The sequence below is a fragment of the Gadus morhua genome, chromosome 4 (genome assembly GCF_902167405.1).
Source record: "Gadus morhua chromosome 4, gadMor3.0, whole genome shotgun sequence".
Taxonomy (NCBI): Eukaryota; Metazoa; Chordata; class Actinopteri; order Gadiformes; family Gadidae; genus Gadus; species Gadus morhua.
In genome coordinates, this window is record NC_044051.1 from 11248893 (window position 1) to 11269584 (window position 20692).

At 42.3% G+C, this 20692-nt stretch overlaps 2 protein-coding genes across 4 annotated transcripts; one reads left to right on the forward strand and one right to left on the reverse strand.

Annotated features, from left to right (window-relative positions):
- Positions 1-1485: 1485 nt before the first annotated feature.
- On the reverse strand, positions 1486-15715 carry LOC115542767 (ras-specific guanine nucleotide-releasing factor RalGPS1). 3 transcript variants are annotated; one of them, XM_030355178.1, is made up of 20 exons: positions 12856-15714; positions 12371-12510; positions 11779-11883; positions 11624-11674; positions 11127-11210; positions 10506-10595; positions 9283-9375; positions 8363-8489; positions 7910-8047; positions 7493-7586; positions 7085-7152; positions 6603-6732; positions 5991-6142; positions 5547-5595; positions 4462-4542; positions 3724-3829; positions 2973-3065; positions 2639-2744; positions 2425-2516; positions 1486-1725 (listed from the first exon to the last, which is right to left on the reverse strand). In XM_030355178.1, exons 2-20 carry the CDS (start codon positions 12425-12427, stop codon positions 1696-1698), a joined length of 1746 nt encoding a protein of 581 aa, XP_030211038.1. In that variant the 5' UTR covers positions 12428-12510; positions 12856-15714; the 3' UTR covers positions 1486-1695. The 3 variants fall into 3 exon arrangements, with proteins under 3 accessions (XP_030211038.1, XP_030211037.1, XP_030211039.1); XM_030355177.1 differs by having other exon boundaries at positions 15295-15713; XM_030355179.1 differs by lacking the exon at positions 4462-4542 and having other exon boundaries at positions 15295-15715.
- A 1444-nt stretch (positions 15716-17159) lies between these two features.
- LOC115542773 (derlin-2) lies at positions 17160-20682 on the forward strand. Its single transcript, XM_030355187.1, has 7 exons — positions 17160-17282; positions 18034-18099; positions 18734-18807; positions 18916-19009; positions 19210-19405; positions 19551-19641; positions 19797-20682. Exons 1-7 carry the CDS (start codon positions 17190-17192, stop codon positions 19903-19905), a joined length of 723 nt encoding a protein of 240 aa, XP_030211047.1. The 5' UTR covers positions 17160-17189; the 3' UTR covers positions 19906-20682.
- Positions 20683-20692: the final 10 nt, after the last annotated feature.

Here is a 20692-nt window from a genome sequence, read left to right on the forward strand (position 1 = left end):
AGACCAGTGCCAAGTTGCAATCTGAATATCAACCATTGTCAACTCGCACTGTCGTACACATGTGCATTTAAGCAGCTTCTACCCGATTTACAACCCAATGTGGGCCAGGAGGGTGCTTGCTCACAGGTTTTATAGCAGCAACACAAACGCTAAGAAACAAAAAAAGGGAAAGGAACATAGCAACTTTGCTACCGTGTTTTGATGACTTGGTTGTCATTTTCTTGCCTTCATTTTTTTACACTTAAGTCTTTACAAAGATACTAAAAAGCTGTGTGTGTGTGTGTGTGTGTGTGTGTGTGTGTGTGTGTGTGTGTGTGTGTGTGTGTGTGTGTGTGTGTGTGTGTGTGTGTGTGTGTTGTGCCTGAACGCGTTCATTGAACGATAGTTCATAAACTCGTTCATATTTTGGGCGAACGTGAAATGAACGTACTGTATTACTGCCTGATGAACGTTACTGTGAACTCGTTCATTCTGGTGTCTGTGAACGGCACGATCACTCGGTTTAACTTCATTCAATAGGGGGATTATTTGTTTAGCAACACGGCGGATGCGCGCACAGAACGCCGTGTTTGACCGGTTGCCATGGTTATCTCCGTGTGGTTTATTTGCAGTTGCGGTGTTGTCAGCTTACTGTTACAGTAAACTGTAATCAGAAAACGCGGTCACATGTATAGACACTATAGTATCTGTGGTATAAGTGCTTGGACGAATTTCAAATTATAAATATGTACACTTTATGTTGAAGTATAGGCCGTCGCTATTTCCATTGAAACGAATGGCGCGGTGATTATTCTTCAAAAACGAGATGGTAAATTGTGAAAAAAAAATTAAACTGTTAACAGACAAAGCGGAACTATATTCTATACACCCTAGAGTATCTGTGGTATAAAGGTTGGGACAAATTTAGAATTATAAATATGTACAATCCATAACGTTAGCTCTCTGGCTCGATCAGCGGACTAGAATACCTCCTAGAATCATTGCTTATCGAAAGGGGGGCTGTATACGTTTGGTTGTAGTCTTTTCGCTTGGTTCTCCGTCCCAACATTAGGGCTAGAACCGAGCGAAAAGACTACAACCAAACGTGAACACCCCCCCCTTTCCGTTTCCGGCCAACGAACAATGAGTCTTCGAACAGAAATCTATGGGATTTACAAGATGTGCTAAATGTGCCATAAAACACGATAGAAACTGTATTTCGCTACGATACTTGATTCAACCACTCTATTTCATCCTAGACAAACCAGAAAGGGGGCTCAATGTTCAAAATACTGGAAAAAAAAGAATAGCTCACTGCAACATATTGAAAAGAAGAACTATGAACTATAGTTCATTTTTTGAACTGTGAACTGAGTTCAAAATTTTGAATTATGAACGTTTAACTGAACTAGTTAATTTTAAAGTTTGTGAACTAAACTTTGAACTAGTTCACGTAGAAAGTGAACTTTCCCGTGTGTGTGTGTGTGTGTGTGTGTGTGTGTGTGTGTGTGTGTGTGTGTGTGTGTGTGTGTGTGTGTGTGTGTGTGTGTGTGTGTGTGTGTGTGTGTGTGTGTGTCACTAACAACAGCTTCTATATGTTACATGTCACTATCCAATATCAGATTGGTGTACACACCCTCCTATTCCAGGAAGTACTACATCTTTTCCGTTCTAAATTAGTTTGGCACAGCAACTCCCACTGGGCGGGTTCACCTCCTATTCAAATGACATGAGGTTGGTGGGTATCTGGTGAGACACAAAAAGGCACACAACAATGGAGATTACAAACACACTTTTACATTTCACAGAATGTCAACCATTCTAAATGCCAAGAATCCAAAATGTATACGACTAATGTATATTTGCTTCATCCTTCGACACAGTGAAACGACTTCCCGGTGTGTGGTTTTCCCGACCGTCTCTAGAGGCTGCTAGGGAGAGTTTTGTTTTTCGGTTTCAACCGAACTTCTAAAAGCAGGTAATTCAAATTCAACACCAGTCCGCCAGTTCTCACTGAATATCGATAGTCCAATCACAGGGGCGAATCCGTACCGCACTATGTGTGCTTTCATTTGCATAAAAGTTACCTTTCCAACTGTTCCAACACGCCGTTAGCCCCTAATTTGAATGATAGCCATCCCATAATCCTTTGCATCACACGATGCCGCGTCCCAATACAAAGTGGATGAGGCGTTGCCCCTTCTGTTCCAATCACACTGAACACTCTACAACAGCTGGGGTATTGGTCTTTTATCAATGGGAACCAAGTGTTGTCCAGCATATGGCTTTGTTCTGCTGTGAGCGTCTCTGTTGACGCCCACCAGAGTTGAATAATGTCAACTTCACAAAGAGGAGTTGTTTTTCTCCTAGGCTTCAAGAAATAGGCACTGCAGTGCACCTCGCGTTCGACAGACACTTGACCTCTGACAGACGGTGATTACGTACCTGAGGTCGGTTGCTCTTACTCGCCTCTTCCAAGTTCTTGTGCCAGATAATCGCCAAAAACCTGGATCCTGTCTGGAACTTGTAAACATTGCCTGCAAAAGTGAGGTTTTAAGGGAAACTTTAACTTGCATGATGAGATTCCGATTTTGTGTCCGTGAACATTGATTGTTTATTTAAAATACACTAATAAAATAATGGGAAGAAAAGTTGAAACCTTTGTCCGGATCGTTGAGCTGGAAAATGTTGGGTCTGGTTGGGTCGTCAGGCAGAACGGCGATCCATCCCGTGACACACACCTTTTTACAGGGTCTGGACTTGTACTGTTGAGTACACAGGGTGAGGGTGTGTCAGAGGGTTAGTTTTCTGTGCACTGGACCAAGACAAATAAGAAATTAATGCTGAAGCACAATGTTGTGATGCTCTGTAGGCAATAATCTAGTGTGTGTGTGTGTGTGTGTGTGTGTGTGTGTGTGTGTGTGTGTGTGTGTGTGTGTGTGTGTGTGTGTGTGTGTGTGTGTGTGTGTGTGTGTGTGTGTGTGTGCGCTTACATGCTTCCTTTCAGAGGCCCTCAAAGATTTGGCCCCATAAAACGTGAGTGTGGAACCAGAAAGAGCAATCCAAAATCTTGTCCACGATGACAACTGCAACACGTTCAAACCAGTATGAATAAAATTTAAATGCATGTTCAGACAAGTTGGAACTTTAATGTTTCATTTCCAGTGCAGGTTCTCCAAAACCTCTACACTGGACTTACTAGAACTATAACATATTTAGCAAGCACAATAAAAACCAACTGAAACGGTGTGTTCAGTTAATACAATTTGTTATATTTTAAGCATTGTTAAAACTCAGTGCCTGCAGAGACTACGTCTTCAGCTAGAGAGTTTCAGACTGCCACACATTGTACTGAAAAGGAGATCCTTCGTATTTCTGTGCGGGAAATAATTGGAAGGTGACATTATACCACCAGGTGTGAGTGTGATTACTAGCCGTTTTGAAAATCGGGCTCTTCTGACATCACAAGTGTGTCCAACTAGATGTATGACGGCTAGATGAGCGACGTTTGCTACAGTCCACAGGGAAGGCTGGTAGACTGATCTATCCAGCACACATCTAGGTGGACACGCCCACTTGTGATGTCAGAAGAGGCCGATTTTCAAAACGGTTTGTAACGGCTAATCACTCACACCTATTGTGTGATGTCACCTTTAATCTCGTGACCTCTACTTGTCTTTCCAAAGTCATAGCTTCCCCATCCAGATGAATTAAACTTTAGAAGATAAAGATAGTTCCATGTACCCTGGGCTTGCGTCCCTCTTTCAGCAGGGTCCTCCTTCGAAGGGGGCCCTCTATGGTGATGCTCCCCACCTGGGCACAGCCATGACAGGAGCTGGCCCCCGAAGGGCTGGGACCAAGAGAGCAAAGCACAGGAAATTCTGTTCAGCTTACCGTCTTTACGTGTAAATCCATCTTTAATTATTTTCAGTGAAAATAAATAAAAAGACAAAAACAAATGAACTATACTTAATCACATTGCGTAATCAATATTTCAATCAAAACGTCAGGAATCGTAATGATTTGAATATCGTAGACAACATGTCCATGTCGAACATGGTCCTACGCTTTGCAAATCGATACGATGTTCATCGGACATGTTGCCCCGTGTCCCGTGACATACATTACAACTCTACTATGAGGCTAATCTGGGGCTCCATCTCAACACCCATTGTTAACAACAATGGGTTCAGCCCCCCCGAGGAAATCAATACAGTAAACCATCTTCTAAAGAAATAAAAGGTGTATATAGTGAGTGGACGATAGCCATGTTCACAGAGCAGCGGACAGTAAAGCAGGTTTCCCCCCCCAGCCCCCACCCACCAGCATGCGTTGACGATTGCCCGTGCGGCTCGAAGGAAGCTGCGCATGCAGAGAGGCTCATTCTGGGTCGAGGTCAAAGGCCTGACGGATCGAGTCAAGGTCTAAACCACAGCGGTCGAGTGTTAGTGTGTGCGGGGCCCCGGGGCCGCTGCGATGTACCTGTAAACATAGCTGCAGCTCCGGGGAGAGTTGCGGTGCGGAACCCTCCAGTTGGGGCCTAAGGTGGCATACATACGGCCCCTGTTGTCACAGAGTGGCACAGTCAGTGTGAGCAGAGCTGCGGACGAAGAAGCTTTTCTATGGATCTCCCACTTTAAGGTTTCCAAAAGTAAAAAAGAAAGGGCAATGAGGCCGTTCCTGTCCAACAATGATTAATATTGTTAAAGACTCCTTTTTGCTCCTCAGATACAATGCTTTTATGTGATGGAAACGACAAGTATTACAAAGATCACAGGGAATCACTTCTTCTCATGCTACACACAATGCCACTAAACACCAAAAACAACAAGAACATACAACTCACTTTAGGTGAAGCAGACTTTAACGCGCAAGGCTTTACAATGTGGAACCCACTTCTCTTCAGATTCCGTCAGAAGACATCATTTCGGTTCATTTTGTGGCACTTTAGTGGACTTTTCATGAATAGTGAGCCTCGTCGAGAATTTATTTTAGCAATGCTTCATCCAATATCTGTATACACTTAAATCAACCACAATAATCATGGATAGATGTGATTAGAGTTGGCTGTACAAATAACCATTGGATGCAGCAAAGTGAATGTATCTGGTTGTTTTGTGTATTTACATCATCGTGATAAAAGCGCTGTGACCTGGTTCTGTGTGCAGGAGTCCACTTTATAGGGGAGCGGCTATGTGCTTATTTTCGTCAGAATCTTTCAGTTGTTGATACAAGCATGAAAATTGACATAAGCAGTCTCCATGGCTCACTTGACAAGAAAATGTTCAGATATGTGAAATCTCAAATGTCTGTTTCTGCCAATTTTCACGCTTGTATCACAAATTGAAAGATTGTAGCACTTATCTGCTCGACTATTAGGGCTGTAACTTGCAATAATCTTCAGAGTAATAACTTGCCACCAAAAATAAACATGAGTTGCAGCCCTATATGAATACAACTGCTCTCTAAAACAAACCGTGGACGAAACGAAACTAAACTCTGCAGGGTATGTGTGTCAGAATTAAGGGATTAGTAAGCAGCTGGGATTGCGTGGTTTATGTTCTTACCTTTCCATCCCGGGTGATTGCTCTTCTCCAAGGGAGCTCTCACTGCTCCCTAGAGAGCAGACAATGAGGAGAAGATGGTTACTCCCGTCAGGTTACTGGTTTTCCATTAGGGCACAACAAATGGTTCACTATTCCCCATTTCTCAAATTGCACACCGAATAAACGGATGAGCAAAGCACCAAGTTTCAGCATCGATGCTTTTGCTAGTCAGCACCGTTATTCAAAATAAATAAAGTCTTATGGATTAGATTATTTTCATTCAGACACTGCGAAAATTGCAGATGCTGCCTCCCAAAACCACCCCAAAAAAGCCAATAAACTCAAAGTCAAACTCCCGTCTTGAAAGTAAAAGCATGTTCTGTTCGACCACCAGGGAATCGGTCATTCTAGTGAACATGACTCACAGGTCAAACTAGTGGAGCGTCAGTTTGCTGCAGGACCTACCTAAAGACAGGCCGTTGGACACGGACGTGCTGTGTGGGTCGGTCCGGACCGGACTCTGGGACTCCAGGAAGCTGTCGTCCAGCAGGTGTCTGGCCTTCCCCGTGGAGAAGGTGGCGCTCTTGCTCTCCGACATGCCGTACTGACACATCATGCTGCAGGAGGGGGACATGGATGCATTTAAAACGTTAATATAAACGTGAACAACACATCATCACAATGCCTCCGGAAGTCCGTTCCGAGTTACTGGGATCAACGTGAAAACACTTGACTATCATTTGTAGCACTGTGTCCCATCAAATTCATGCAGACCAATAGACCCTTTCCACAGAGACGCCATCATAGGACGACCGCAGTTTTTTCCCCCTCAATTCTTCAGGGACTCATCCGCAAGCTCCGCCCCAGACATGTTTATATCGGAGCTGGAGTATCTTCTCCTCCCTAGTTTAGTCTACAAGAGCAGATCCATAATGAGTGTTCAGAGCGACCCCTGTGTTGTTCCTGCGACGACACCCCTGTGGGAAAAGGTCTGTTCCGTTGATGAACCATCCCGTGCACCACGGTCAGAGAAAGGAGGAGGGGGGGGTGCTGCTGGGGTCCGCCCCAGGGACTCACTTATTCCCCAGGCTATGGCTCTTCCTGTGGTGGGAGGGCGGCGGCGTGTGGACGTCGTGGACCCCCACCGAGGCGTCAGGGCAGGTGGGCCGCCGGCTGTACCTCACGGAGGCAGAGACCTCGGACAGACCTGGGACAGCGCAGAGAGACTGTGGTGAGCCACGACACACACTTGGGGCACCTAACCGACTGTGTGTGTACAGCATGTGAACACGAGCTTCATGTAAGTTATGTCAATTTCCATACGCACCTTTGACCTATCTACTTGCATACAATCTGAATTATTCTGTACTCCATTGCATTTCTATTTCTACTTAAACGTATTACATGGAGCTGGAGGTGGATTTAAAAGGGATTCGATCATGTTCCATTTGTGCATATATAATAAGGAGATAGAAATTATATATTATTGAAACTGAACTCTATATAAATAGAGTCCCTCATAATCCCGCCCCAGTTTGCCATTGAATGGTGAATCCTACCTGCTAGGTCCTCTTTAGAAGAAGCGATTCGAGGAGAACTGTTGCCTGGCTCAATCTTCAGAGACAGCCTGCAACACAGAGAGACCTGGATCAGTGTTACCAGTGGATACTTTGGACCAGACAGTTTTATCCAGCCTCTTATCAGATGCATCAGTGGTATTGTATCCAATGGTCCTACAATAGTCTCCAATATGGTTTCATGAAGTATGTTATAAAACTATTAACTGAAGGAATCTCATGAGGATGTTTCCTAATAGTTGTTCAGGCAAGTGAACAATATTTTACTTTCTAGCCCTTCACAGTAGGAGTTGTCGGCAACCTATTGAGCTGCTCTTACATGAAAACTAATATGCAGGAGATGAGGCTAAACAAACTCCCATGTGTTTCAGATGTTTAGGGGGTTCCTACTTGAAATTGTCGTCCTCAACAAACTTCTGCAGCTCCTCAATGTAGCGGACAGACATCAGATACTTGTGGATGTGTGGGAGCGTCCCCAGGTGATCTGATCAGAGAGCAGGAAATAAAGTCACTTTGGATTCCCTAACAGAAGGGATGCAACTTGTTAGGTTGAAACCTGGATGGAAGAGTTTTATGTAATAATGTAAAAACTGATTTTCTTTTAATATACATAAAATGGATTTACATTGTAAGACCTAAGAAGCATGCCCTATTTTACAGATAAATTCCCCTCGTCGTACAACTTTATACTTTTCACTGCAAAAGAACAATAAAATCATCACCAACACTAAGGGAGACCCAAAAGGTTTCCAAGTGAAAAAAGAGAATTTTGGGATTACCCAACCTTTGACTCTGAACGCCGCTTACCATATTTACATGACATCTGAAGGTCAGAGATGACCCTCAAGAGATTGTTCATCTGGTTGGTGCGCTGCTCTGTCTCGATGATGCTTCCAGAGGCAGGGTAAGCGGAGTCGATGTAGATCATGTCTAACAGGTAAATGCCTGTCGGGGGGGGGGGGGGGGGGGGGGTACATCGTTCTTTTTAGAAAGATGTTTAAAGCATTTTAAGAAAAGGTGTGTTTTGAATGATGCATTAAAACAAATAAAAAAGGTGGACATTAGACAATGATATGAATGGTACTGTTAATTTTGACATGTTGTAAATACATTCATTTTCTTATAAAACCACTGATGTGTCTTAGTGCATCAATAGATAGATATCAATAGAATAGTATAATAAACTAAACTATTTCTTTTAAAATTGAGTGGAAATAATCCTGGGTCCCGTGTGACTCTGTGGACGTGAGGCAGTCCTACCAAGGTAAGGAATACAGGGCACCATCTTGAGTGACCGGATGTATTCCCTCATGCAGGTGTAGTTCTCCTCCTTTGAGGTCAGGTAGTTGAGCTTGTCAAAGGTGGCCTTGTCTTTCCGACTGATCAACTAGAAGAACAAAAAAACGGGAGGAGAAATGAATGTATATTACGCACAAGTAAACTAAACAAAGGAACAGTCTGGAACAGTACGACATCGAAGACACATTTAGCTCTAATGGGACATGGTTTTTCACTCTGCAGCGCCTCAATTATTAATATAAAGCTGATGTTGTGTAAGGCGTTCACTGCATATTTATGTGTGACTCATAACATGTTGGTTTTATGGCTTTTAAAGTGAAGGTTATTCTGTGACACAATGATACAGCAGAAAAATCAGTACAGTATTCAAGCCGTATTCAAACTGCACTCGTATTTGCTAAATTGGGATCACGACAACTTTATTAATCCATGTCCATTTTGTTACTCATTCGGTCATTTCGTCAGACGCTTTTATCCAAAGTGTCTTGCAGTGATACATAATGTGCAAGCCTACAGAGCAGGAACGGGGTTTGGGGTTACCTTGCTCAAGGATGCCTACAGCAGGTAGACTGGAGGGGGGGAATCTAACCTATAACCTTCAGGTCCTGCAACGACCCCCCCAACCACTCCATTATGCTACAATATTAACGACCACTCAACATTTTGCTCTGCATCGTAACAATCCGAGCAGAACACAGAAGTAAGATTTTATAGATGAAGTATTGAAAATATATTATTATTATTGATAAATGAATTTCAGTCATTGACAAAAGTCTGGGGGTGGACACATTGAAGATGGCCTGCTATGGACACTGACTGCCCACCAACGCAGTGAGTTGAATGAAAGTGGCACACGAAGAGGTCCGCCTCATGGCTCTTACCGCCCAGGTTTTGCTCAGTCTGAAGATAGGGGCACTCTGCAAGGCCGACACCACAGACACCAGAGCGTGGAGGTTGTTCAGCTCCAAAAGTTTCTGTGATGAATAAAAGCGAAGAATACGCAATGAAGACGATGCAACTTTTTTCAACTGGCCAAAAAAAAATTTGAAATAGAAATAAGGCATCAAATATACCCGAAAACAAAAACCAGTAACAACATTTTTTAACCACTATATTCTGAAAGAACTTTGGCTTCCGCCTATTTCCAGAGCGGTGTTTGCCAGAGAGACCTGGGGCGGTCATTTACTAGGGTATATTGCAATGACTGGCAAAGAATTAACCCTCAACTTTTATTTCTACAAATGGAGAGCGGGAAACTTGTCTGTGGTGCAAAGCAAAACCTCTTGTGAGGAGACTTGCTGAGTTTCACTTGACTCATCAGCATCTTCACTCAAGGCCCAGCACATACCACACAAGATCGAAAATGTTTACACAGACTGCTCTGTTTATTACAAGACTAACCAGTTCGAAACAGGACATGCTGAGATTGTGAGGGATAATGCGCATTTGTATTCAATGCCCAAGCAGGCACGACAAGGAAACTCCTGTCAGCGTTATACATAACAGGCCCATCGTAGTAACTGTACTGCACTCTGTTTATCGTTGATCACACCACTCAGACTGAGCAGCACTCAATTCAACTGGTCATCATAGGGTGCTTCAGACAGAATCAAACCGCACGTGTGTGAGCTGGTCCAGTGACCTGTCAATAAACTATCTACCCACATACTAGGGCTGCCCGATTATGGAAAAAATCGATATCACGATTATTCAAACGATTATTTTTGTGTTTAAAAACATGTTTACAATTATTCAGCATTTCTCTCCAAAAAAACGATTGAACCAAAATCTCCCATTAAGCAAATACATTTTCTACATTCGAAAATAATGTACTAATATGTATCCAGCTGTTCTAAAAAAACAATTATATTCGTTTGGAGATCGTTTAACACAAAAATGTATATTGAGATCAAAATTTGATTGATCGCACAGCCCTCCCACATACTCGTACTTACCTCAACCCCAAGTTTAAAGAGCAGTCCCGGTGAATTGCATTCTCAAAACCTGTGTTGCACACACCATTTAGAATCAGACCGAACCTGAATAGAACCCTGTGAAGAGGGCCCAACTAAAAACATTACTTGGTACACTTTGTGAAACTCACCTTGGCAATTTTGACAAAATGACCCAGGATTTCTGCACGGATTCTCAGGGTCCGGGCGGTCAAAAGCTCCCTCACCAGCCAGAAGCTTACCTAGGGATCAACCAGAGGAGATGAGAATGAAAAACGCTGACATCCATTTGAAAACATGCCAGTATACTGAACGACTTTTTGAAATATGGGATGTGAACAAGAGCCCCACACAGTCAAAGGTTTGAGGGTACGCGTCAGTCGGCGAGGTGCAAATGCAAACTATTACACACTTGAGGCGATTGGCGATTAGTTCAAATCATTCTTGGTTGGTTTTGCCAGGGTTTATAAGGCAGGATTGTGTAGGGGTCCACCTTACAGTTCTTATTTAACAGTTCAGCAAGATTTACTATTTTATTATTTAGCAGACTCCTTGATCGAAACCGACTTCTGAACTGAGGAGCAGGTAGAAGTTGGGGCATCTTGCTCAAGGATTCCTACAGGTTGGTTGCATCCCTTGGGGGATTGTACCCAGTACCTTTCTGCTGGCAGTAGTAGACAATCCGACCACAGCACCATCAGGGCATATCTGTCTAGGATTCATGAAAAGACATGCAATTGACGCCAATGCATGTCCACTCTATAAGGGCCTACCTGATTAAACCTGCGAGTAAAAGCTACCACGTTGGGGGCCAAACTGTGCTTCTCCTTCCTGTTCCAACCACAGCTTGACAGCTCCTGCAAAAACAAAGCAATTCCAGTATTAATCACAGACTACTCTTGGCTCAGGTACAGACAGCCTTGCAAACAGTGTAAATATGGTCATTTTTGCTGCTGTTCAGAGATCTGACCATGCTTATGTCCCCATGAACATGTCTCATCAAAGAACTGAATGCTGTAATCAAATTCAACACTTTACATTTTATCACTCACCATATCAATGGTGATCAACAAGTTCTCAACACAGCTCAACTCGTTATCCATTCAGAGAAAACACGTACACAATATACAGTATGCAAGCTTTGACCAAGCGACTTTAAATCCAACATAGTTTTCAATCATTCTCATTTCTTCATTATAATAAATACACACACAGAATATATCATACTTAAAAATTATAATATACTTTCAGAATAAGAGTACCCCCTTACCTCTGGCTGTATGGCTTTAAATACTGGAGCATCCATGAGGGTGATTTGGCTCTAGAACAACAAATAAAGACGGTCAGAGACAAAAAAAAAGGACAGAACCTTCAAATCATCCAACTACATGTCCATAAACCGCCAGCATATTGAACTGTACTCACAGCAAATTCCTCCGGCGTCACCTTCAAGACATCAAACACAACCGCGTCGTAGCTCTTGGCATAGTCGACGCAAGAGCCGTCCAGCGAATCAGAGCTGCTGCTGGCCTGCATTTGGAAGAAATAACCAAAGATGAGACCCAAACAGCCCGAGGGTTTCTGACCAACAGCTCAACTTCCCAATGATTCAGTTAACAGGAAAAATACCCAACTTTAGGGCGCTTTTCTCAAATCAAAACCGATAATGCTGATACCATGGATAATATTTCATTTTGGTTGCATTTCCTCTAAAGATAGAATCCCACCCTGGACCAAACACACAAAAACTGTCTCCCTCCTGGTCCATCTTCGAAACGAGTCAAGTTTCAAAATAAAAAAAAAAAGGAAAAAAAAAAAAAAAAAACATGGCAAAGAAAAAATGCTTCAAAATAACCATATAAACAAGCATGACTAAAACCAAATGGTTTCCCACAAGAGAGCAGTTTACGGGAAATTACAAACAAAAGACATTGGAAGCGGAGTTTGGAACGATGCAACATTAAACAGATTGCACAATTTGAGCACACACAGCTGTCCAAAAAGGCGACCCGCTCACCTCTGACGTGACCGAGTTGATGCTGGTGCCATCGGAGAGCCCGTTCCTGCGATACATGCTCACAGAGGGACCGTCCAGGCTCACTGGGGGGGGCAGCCGAGGCCCTTAGCTCCACGGCACACATGACCAACCACCCATGCCTGGAGAGACAGGAGTAAACCATCAGAAATCACTCCGAAACTGAAAGAACATCGTCGTATAGAACAGGAAATAAGGTCATGTAGAAGGACCACAAAGTTGAGAGGATCGGGTCCTCGGATAGTAAAGTGAGGGGCCAAGTCACCATGAAAGTCCCAATATCAAACATCAGAAAATGATTAAAAAAATATATATATATTTTTTTATTTTATTTTTTATGTAACTTTTTCATATAATCAGAAAATGATTAAAAGAGTATGGGCTAGGCCCTCCCTGCCGAAAGGCACAGCCCTCAATCCCCTAACATTCGCAGCCTACCAGTAGGCACGCGAGAATCCCAGATATACCTCAGGGCGTCTCCTCCTGATTGGTTAGAGGAATCCATCTCGCCTGTCAATCAAAAGGGCACTTAATGCAATGGTGGAAAAGGCAGGGAGGGAGAAAAATCTTTAAATTTGCTTAAAGAAAAAGCGTGCGTGTTGCAAGTCCCAGTGTGACATGATATTTTATCATCTGCACAGGTGTGGATGTTTTAAGTCTGGGTTGCTATCGCAACTTTTTTCCTCCAGCTTACATTCTAGATACACTGGACAATGAACAATGGACACTTTCGAAGAAAGACCAGAGAAACATACATTTGACCAATGTGTATTCTCTTCAGCCCCATCTCCAATGCCATGTTACATTAAGAGATGCAACAAGAGAAGTCTGTTCTGCCATGTTATTATCATGATCATCATATATAATGCATATTCAGAAAATGTGTTTGAGGCATAAGGGTCTTCCAAAAGGGCTGCTTTAACTTTGATATGTGTTTATACAACAAATGTAGTCGGTCGGTGCACAAAATAAATATTCTGATCTTCCCTACAATGAAACATACTTAAATACTGAATTGGCAGTAGGCCTATATGAAATTGGGTATCCATATCTTAATTTCCTGACTAGCAATACCAATCAAAAAGAGAAAATGGATGAAAACACCCCTCAAACAGATGATTCTGAGATCAGCGTTGGCCGACCCTACTGCAGCCTGTATGACGCACACGTTTCAAAGGTCCACAAGCTCGGACCGAGGCGACCTTTCAGCCAGCGTGAAGCAAATCGGTTTTTTTTGTGGCTCATCCAATGTCAATTCAAATAACAAATCTTCAGTGGATCGGTCTGGAAAATCGGGCTTTAAAAAAACAACTTCTACTCGGTCTGCACAGCAGTTCCCCCGAAAATGTGGTCTGTCTGTGAGTAACTAAAAACAGTGGTTTAGGGGTTAGAAGGACTACTTTGAACTCAAAGGTTATCGATCCTTTAAAGTTTCCACCAAATGGCATACATTGGTCCAGGAAGAGTCCTTTCCTGGTGATAGTCAAACTCATCCCTGTCCGTAGAGCTTGCAAAACGGGACCATTTTTTCAGCAGGAGCATAGGAATTAATTTTGGTATGTTACTGTATATTAACGATTTGTTCACAAAAAATACCATAATGCATTCTGACATGCAAGCCCTTTAGCTGTGTTATAGGGCTTTAGCTGTGTTTTTCAAATGGCTTGCATTGACATTGACTATCTATCATTTGGGACATCACAACTATCAACATACATTTGGGAGATAGACCTCAATTTGTGATGTCACAAAGTCCTTCCCTGCCTGAATATAGGCCTATTATTTGCAAATAGGGGTCAATCGATCCTCTTTTGTAAGGGGCTCTATATGCAATTGTTACTCAAATGTGCGAGTCTCATCATGTTGGGCACTGGAGTCCCTTGCCTGGTATCTAGTCAGAAATTAGCAGCTTTGATCTAGATGTCACCATTAAAGACATCGAAACCCATTGTAATGTTGGATAGTTACACACCTTTTATTAGAAGGAGAAACTTAGCCTTCCCACTATGATAAGGCTAGTGGATATGTCACATCATTCAGAAATATTGTACATTACCAGCCTAAGATGTTTTAGAGAAGATGTGAGAAGTCTCCCTCTCAATTGATTCTGAAAGGAAATATTGTGTAGAGATCCCTAAGGGCACCCATTTAAGATCACACACACACACACACACACACACACACACACACACACACACACACACACACACACACACACACACAAATAGAAAGCAAAAGCAACACTACACAGCCAGTGGAAATAACCTCCTTTTCCATACCTAGTGTTTACATAATCTCGTTTCTGAATATTTACTGCAGTCATGTAGACCTAGTCTATAATCGACATCTAGACTAAACATGATGACAGCTGACAGACTAAACAGTGCATTATTTCCAGGCCCTCATATCACACAGTCACTGACTAAATGATTATTCGAAAACAGAAATCTCGACTAGAAAGCGGCACGGCATATGAGCGTTGACGGTTAAGCCAAATGAATGTGTGCGAAGGATAACGACTTAAACGAATAGCCTAATTTGAATAGGGAAAACCCTAAACGAACGTAACAGCGCAAGACAACCCAACATTAGGCCGCAAAAATATACACACACTACATAGCCTGTACACTCATCCTACATGCAGGTTTCAGTCATATTGTCTGCGATCACACAATCGACTGCCGCATACACTAGCTTTTTTTATCACCTCCAAACATACACCACACATACACACACACCCTCTCGTTATCACCTCGTAGCTACCCTGCAATAGCTCCCGTCACGACGTAAAGCACCTTATGACAACGCGTTGAACGCAATTGGCCCTCAGTTATGTCCGTAATGAAACGCGAAAAGAATACGACCAAGGCAAGGGTCATGTCGTACATGGATGTGGTTGTTCATACCTAATGATGCGGGTGCTGCTGGCCACGTATCAGCGTAGACAAATCAATCCGAGCGAACGCACTACTACACTCGCTGTAGTCTCTGTTCTGTCCCTGCAATGATTTACGATCCCAGGTTGGTTATTCCTTTAAGACGAACATGAAGCCAAGGTCGCAACGTTTTCACCAGGGGAGATGCAAAGCGTGTACAAAACATCAGATATACTCATACGAATGTGGCAGAGATATTCAGAAAATCCAGCTTTAGTCCCGCAGAAAAAAAACCCGAAACAATATAGGTTATAGCAACAGCAGCAGGAAGTGTCAGGCAGGTACACTTGTGTGTTGACGGCTAGATGCGTTGCCTAATCATGCTCTCGCAACCAAGACAAAGTACCGCCTATAGTGGAACAGCAGCCAATCGTTTAGTGAGCGGACCTAACGTTCATCAGACGCAGGTGCATAAGGACCCGGTCAGTAGATTTACTGTTTTAGTATTGGCCTTTGATTTAAAATCAGAGAATAATGTAATGATGCAAATAGTAATGATATACATACACTACTACAATAGCGGTCGATAAAGAAAATGTATTCAGTTGTTTTTAATTTGCTATTTGTTTGTTGTAGTAGTTATGACACCACTAATCACACACTATTAAACCAAATCCTTATCTAACGCATTATTTTTCGTCAAACTATAGGGGGTCCGGGAGGTATAGTAGGTCCTAAAATAAGAGGAGGGCCTAAAGGAAGGAAAGGTATTAAAGGTAGGGTCGGAAGGTCCTGGGGTGAGAGTCCTGGGGGGATAGAGGGTCCTGGAGGGGGTTGAGCCCCAGGAGGAATAGAGGGTCCAGGAGGGATAGAGATTCCTGGGGGGATAGAGAGTCCTGGGGGGATAGAGAGTCCTGGGGGATAGAGAGTCCTGGGGGATAGAGGGTCCTGGGGGGATAGAGGGTCATGGGGGATAGACGGTCCTGGAGGGGGTAGAGGTCCTGGAGGGATAGACGGTCCTGGAGGGATAGACGGTCCTGGAGGGGGCAGAGGTCCTGGAGGGGGCAGAGATCCTGGTGGGGGTAGAGGTCCTGGAGGGGTGACAAGCTGCAGTCAATTTCCGTTTCTTCATAGCAATGTGCTGCAGTACGCCTTTGTCCCTGAAGGGGGCAGCAGCGCTCCACGTGGTGATGGAGGAGGCGGTGCGGGATAGAGTGTTCGGTGGCGGAGGCCAGAAGGTCTGTCTGGGGATCCTCCGTGAGGTCCTCCCCGGTCAACCAGAAACTGGGCGAGGCCCTGGTCAACCTCTCCTAAAGAGGACACTCATGTTGACCTCTTACATGACCACAACTTTACATTTCTTCATACAAATACAATTATTCCGTACAAAAATGGTGCAAATGCAAAATATATTTTTTCCAAACACAAATTGAACATGTTCACCATGTTTTAGTTGCTTTATTTTATTGTCCATGTTGACAGTGATTTGGAATTTGTGGCAAATTGATTAATGAGAGGAGGGTTTTATATTACACTCCATGATGTCCTAATTTCTCACAATGTGCAAAGTTTAAAATATAAAATATAGTCAAATAGAAAAAATAGAAAAATGCATTTCCTGCATATAGGTTCCATAATATAGGTTTCTATATATAGATATATGGAACCTACCCCCATAGGGAAAAGTAGGTTATTGACCCCCACCCCGTTCCCATCACTTGATTTAAGCAGTTTAACAATTCTTTACGTCTTAAACTATGTGGCTTTACTAAAACATATTTCCAACCTCTCTAGTTAATTTAGTTATTTAATTGCTTTCTCTCATGTGACTCCGCCCCTTTTTTCTTTTTTTTGCATTTGTCATTTTGCATCGCTTTCCTGGATGACGTGTCCAGAAGGAGCCGGAAGTCCTCACTCCGTCCAAAATGGCTTACCAGACTCTACAGCAGGAATATTTTCAAATTCCTGTCGTAACCAGGGCATATACAACGGCATGTGTCCTGACAACGGCTGCAGTGGTAAGATCCTTTTTCAAACGTTCAACCGAATTAGACAGAGGCCTTTTAAACAATGAATTGTACGGTTCTTTAGCGCTGGCTAGAGGTAGCGTATCTGTGAATGCCATGGATGGTACGTGTCAGGAGTAGACAGGCTAGCAAGTAAATATTGAAAGTACAGAATTCACACACAATCTTACTCATTCACCGTCAGATTATTATTGTATTTGTTTTCACTTCAGCACCAAACCCAAATATCCTTGGTTAATGGGACGACTTGTGGCTCATACTTTACAAACTGAGTTGTGACCTGTTTGTGAAACTAGTGTAACACGTTTTTTTCCGTTAGTTATTGCTTTCGTTTTTTCACATTAATAGTTTCACACATCCCACTTGCTTGGATGTGATGTATCTTTCAATATTAAAATGTAGTATCTGTAGACTTTAGAATTAGTGAAAATATTAATGAGGGTAAATTGTTCTTGTAACAAGTAAACAGTTCTCGTATAAATATCCTCTTGTCTAGTTCACGTTTGAATAATTTTGTCCCTTCATTTGAGGTCTGAATGATCAAATACATTTACAATAATCTACTTTGAGCTACCTCTTCTGTTTGCTTGACTCTTAGGAGTTTGAGGTTTGGATATTTGTATCCCGATTTTCGCTGCATATTAACTTGTCTGTCAAATTGCGTTATCATATTGCAGTTTAAACCAAATTGCATAGATTGGCAGTATTTTTGTTTAATCTTTTACTCTGAATTCTCTTTCAGCAACTTGAACTCATCACACCTTTTCAACTATATTTCAATCCAGATTTGATTTTAAGGAATTACCAGGTAAGATATTTTTCTCTTTATTTTTCCATCTTATGTCTGTGTGCTGTTACACATGTTAACCCTCAACCTGATTTGTTTGCATCAGTTGTCTTTTGTATTTTGTCAAGCTCATGACTCTTAAATCTTCAGCCCATCCAAGCCACATTCTCATCAAAGTTAATGCTGTAGGCTAATCATAGAATAATGTATAGCACTTCTACCCAAACTGCTATCAGAGCAAAAGTAGCGCCTCTATTGGTTGCTAGGTCCAAACTTTGTCAAAATTAGATCTGGCGATTTCTTCCCCAACATTGTTTTTGTATTTTCGTTGGGTTTGTGTTACTCTATGCTTATTCAAAAGAGCTTGAAATGATCCGGGGCATCCCCAACGAGGTCCGGACTCGTTCAGGACCAAAATAAACGCACCTTGCGTCAGAGAACAGTTCCAGCTGACAGAGCAAGGTTTTTTTTTGTCCCAGCATTGCAAAATGTATCTGAAAGTAGTCTTTGACGTCAGAAGTCCTGTAGTGTGCGCTTGGCCTTATCAGCAGTTTGAGAATGTATATGGAATTATTATAATCAGCATTTTACTATTCTTGCTTTTTTCTTCACTGTGTGTTTTCTTGAATTGTAATGTGCCTTTTTTCTTTTGCAGGTATGGAGATTAATAACCAACTTCCTCTTTTTCGGTCCAGTCGGCTTCAACTTCCTGTTCAATATGATTTTTTTGTATCCTTACCTAAATGTGTATTTAAGAAGGCCTTTGTATGATTGTTGTAGCAGATGTAGCAGTTTCAGATGAACTCGAACCAGATGGCCTTAACCATTGAATCCCAGGTACAGATACTGTCGTATGCTGGAGGAGGGCTCGTTCAGAGGACGCACCGCTGACTTTGTCTTCATGTTCCTCTTCGGTGGACTCCTGATGACTGTATCCTTTAAGTGCCTGTTCCAGTACATCAATATATGAGCTTATTTATCATTTACATACGAGTTTAACTATTTGCTTCTTATTTTCATTTGCATGCTTTCCTTAAGGGTGATTTCTTTCTGAAATTAACCATATTTTATAATACAGATGATAAATGATTTTACTGTACTGTATGTTTTGACTCTTAAATCAGTGCTCAGATATTTGGCATTTTTGTCAGTCTGGTGTTCCTGGGCCAGGCTTTCACCATCATGCTGGTTTATGTCTGGAGTCGACGTAACCCAAACGTGCGCATGAACTTCTTTGGTCTGCTCAACTTCCAAGCACCCTTCCTACCCTGGGTGCTGATGGGATTCTCTCTGTTGCTGGGCAACTCCATCATTGTGGATCTATTAGGTACATTATATTTCACACTTTATTTATACATTTGGTACTATATCAGACACACACACGGTTGATCATCTGAGAAAAAGGGGTTTTGTGAGTTTTGTTAAAACATACATTTGAGGTTACATTTCTGCTCTCCTTGCGATACCCTCAGGGATTGCGGTTGGCCATGTGTACTTCTTCCTGGAGGATGTGTTCCCTAACCAGCCCGGGGGAGGCCGGTGGCTCAGGACCCCCTCACTCATGTGAGTCCTGAACGTCTTCGCCCATTTACTGTAGTCAAATATAATCAAAGAGCTATTTGTCTGTCTGTCTCACACCACCATCACAAGGCTGCTATGTGGTAGTTGCCAAGACATTTTTTTATTCTTAAAAACATCTTATTTTTTTTGTGATGCAGAAAGATGCTTTTTGACACACCGGAGGAGGACGCAAACTACAACCCCCTCCCTGAGGAACGCCCAGGAGGGTTTGCCTGGGGGGAGGGACAGCATCTGGGGGATCAGTAATGCCAGCCAGACGGGTCACTCATATGGACATTCCTTCAGTGAACGATGAAGGGGACAAACATGTTCTGTCTTAGACATGTTTCTTTTTGTTCCGGACAATTAATGCCAAACTTAAGAAGTGGGAGGTATCCATGTTGTCGTTTTTGTATATGACTTACCATACCTGGAAAAACTCGTGTTGATGCGAGATTGTTGCAAAAAAAAAAAAAAGACTATTTAAAGAGAAACTCCCAAGGACTGTTTATCATGGATCTTTATGCATTGTTGAGGCTTGTCTCATGAAAACTTTTTTTTTTAACGATTGACACGACAACCGTAGATTATATTTGAATTATTTCAATCATAAGTGTTTTTTTCCCTTTTTATTATCCAAAAAAATAAATGCGTGAGTGGCAAATTCATAGTCGGGTTGGGTTAATCTTTTGTTTTAGTATACCAGTATATATAATCCATGTGTGCATGAGATTGAAGACTGCAGATTATCTTGTTAAATTGATTCAGGGTAATGTGTGTCTTAATGTTTGTGTATAATATTTTTCTTCTACCATTTACACTTGATTGTGACCTGCTTGTGTATTCCGAGGATATTATACACAAGGTGTATATTGTTACCTACTTCAGCCCCATGAAAAAAAAAGAATCAAGATGCCTGACTGAGTTTCCCCAAAAAATGGTTGCATTTTCCAGAATTTGTGAACCCTGTGTTGCGAATGTTTATTTTTTTATTGTGTATATATATGATTTGTTCTAAAACCCATAAAAAAATGCTTTCCATTATGGTTATGTG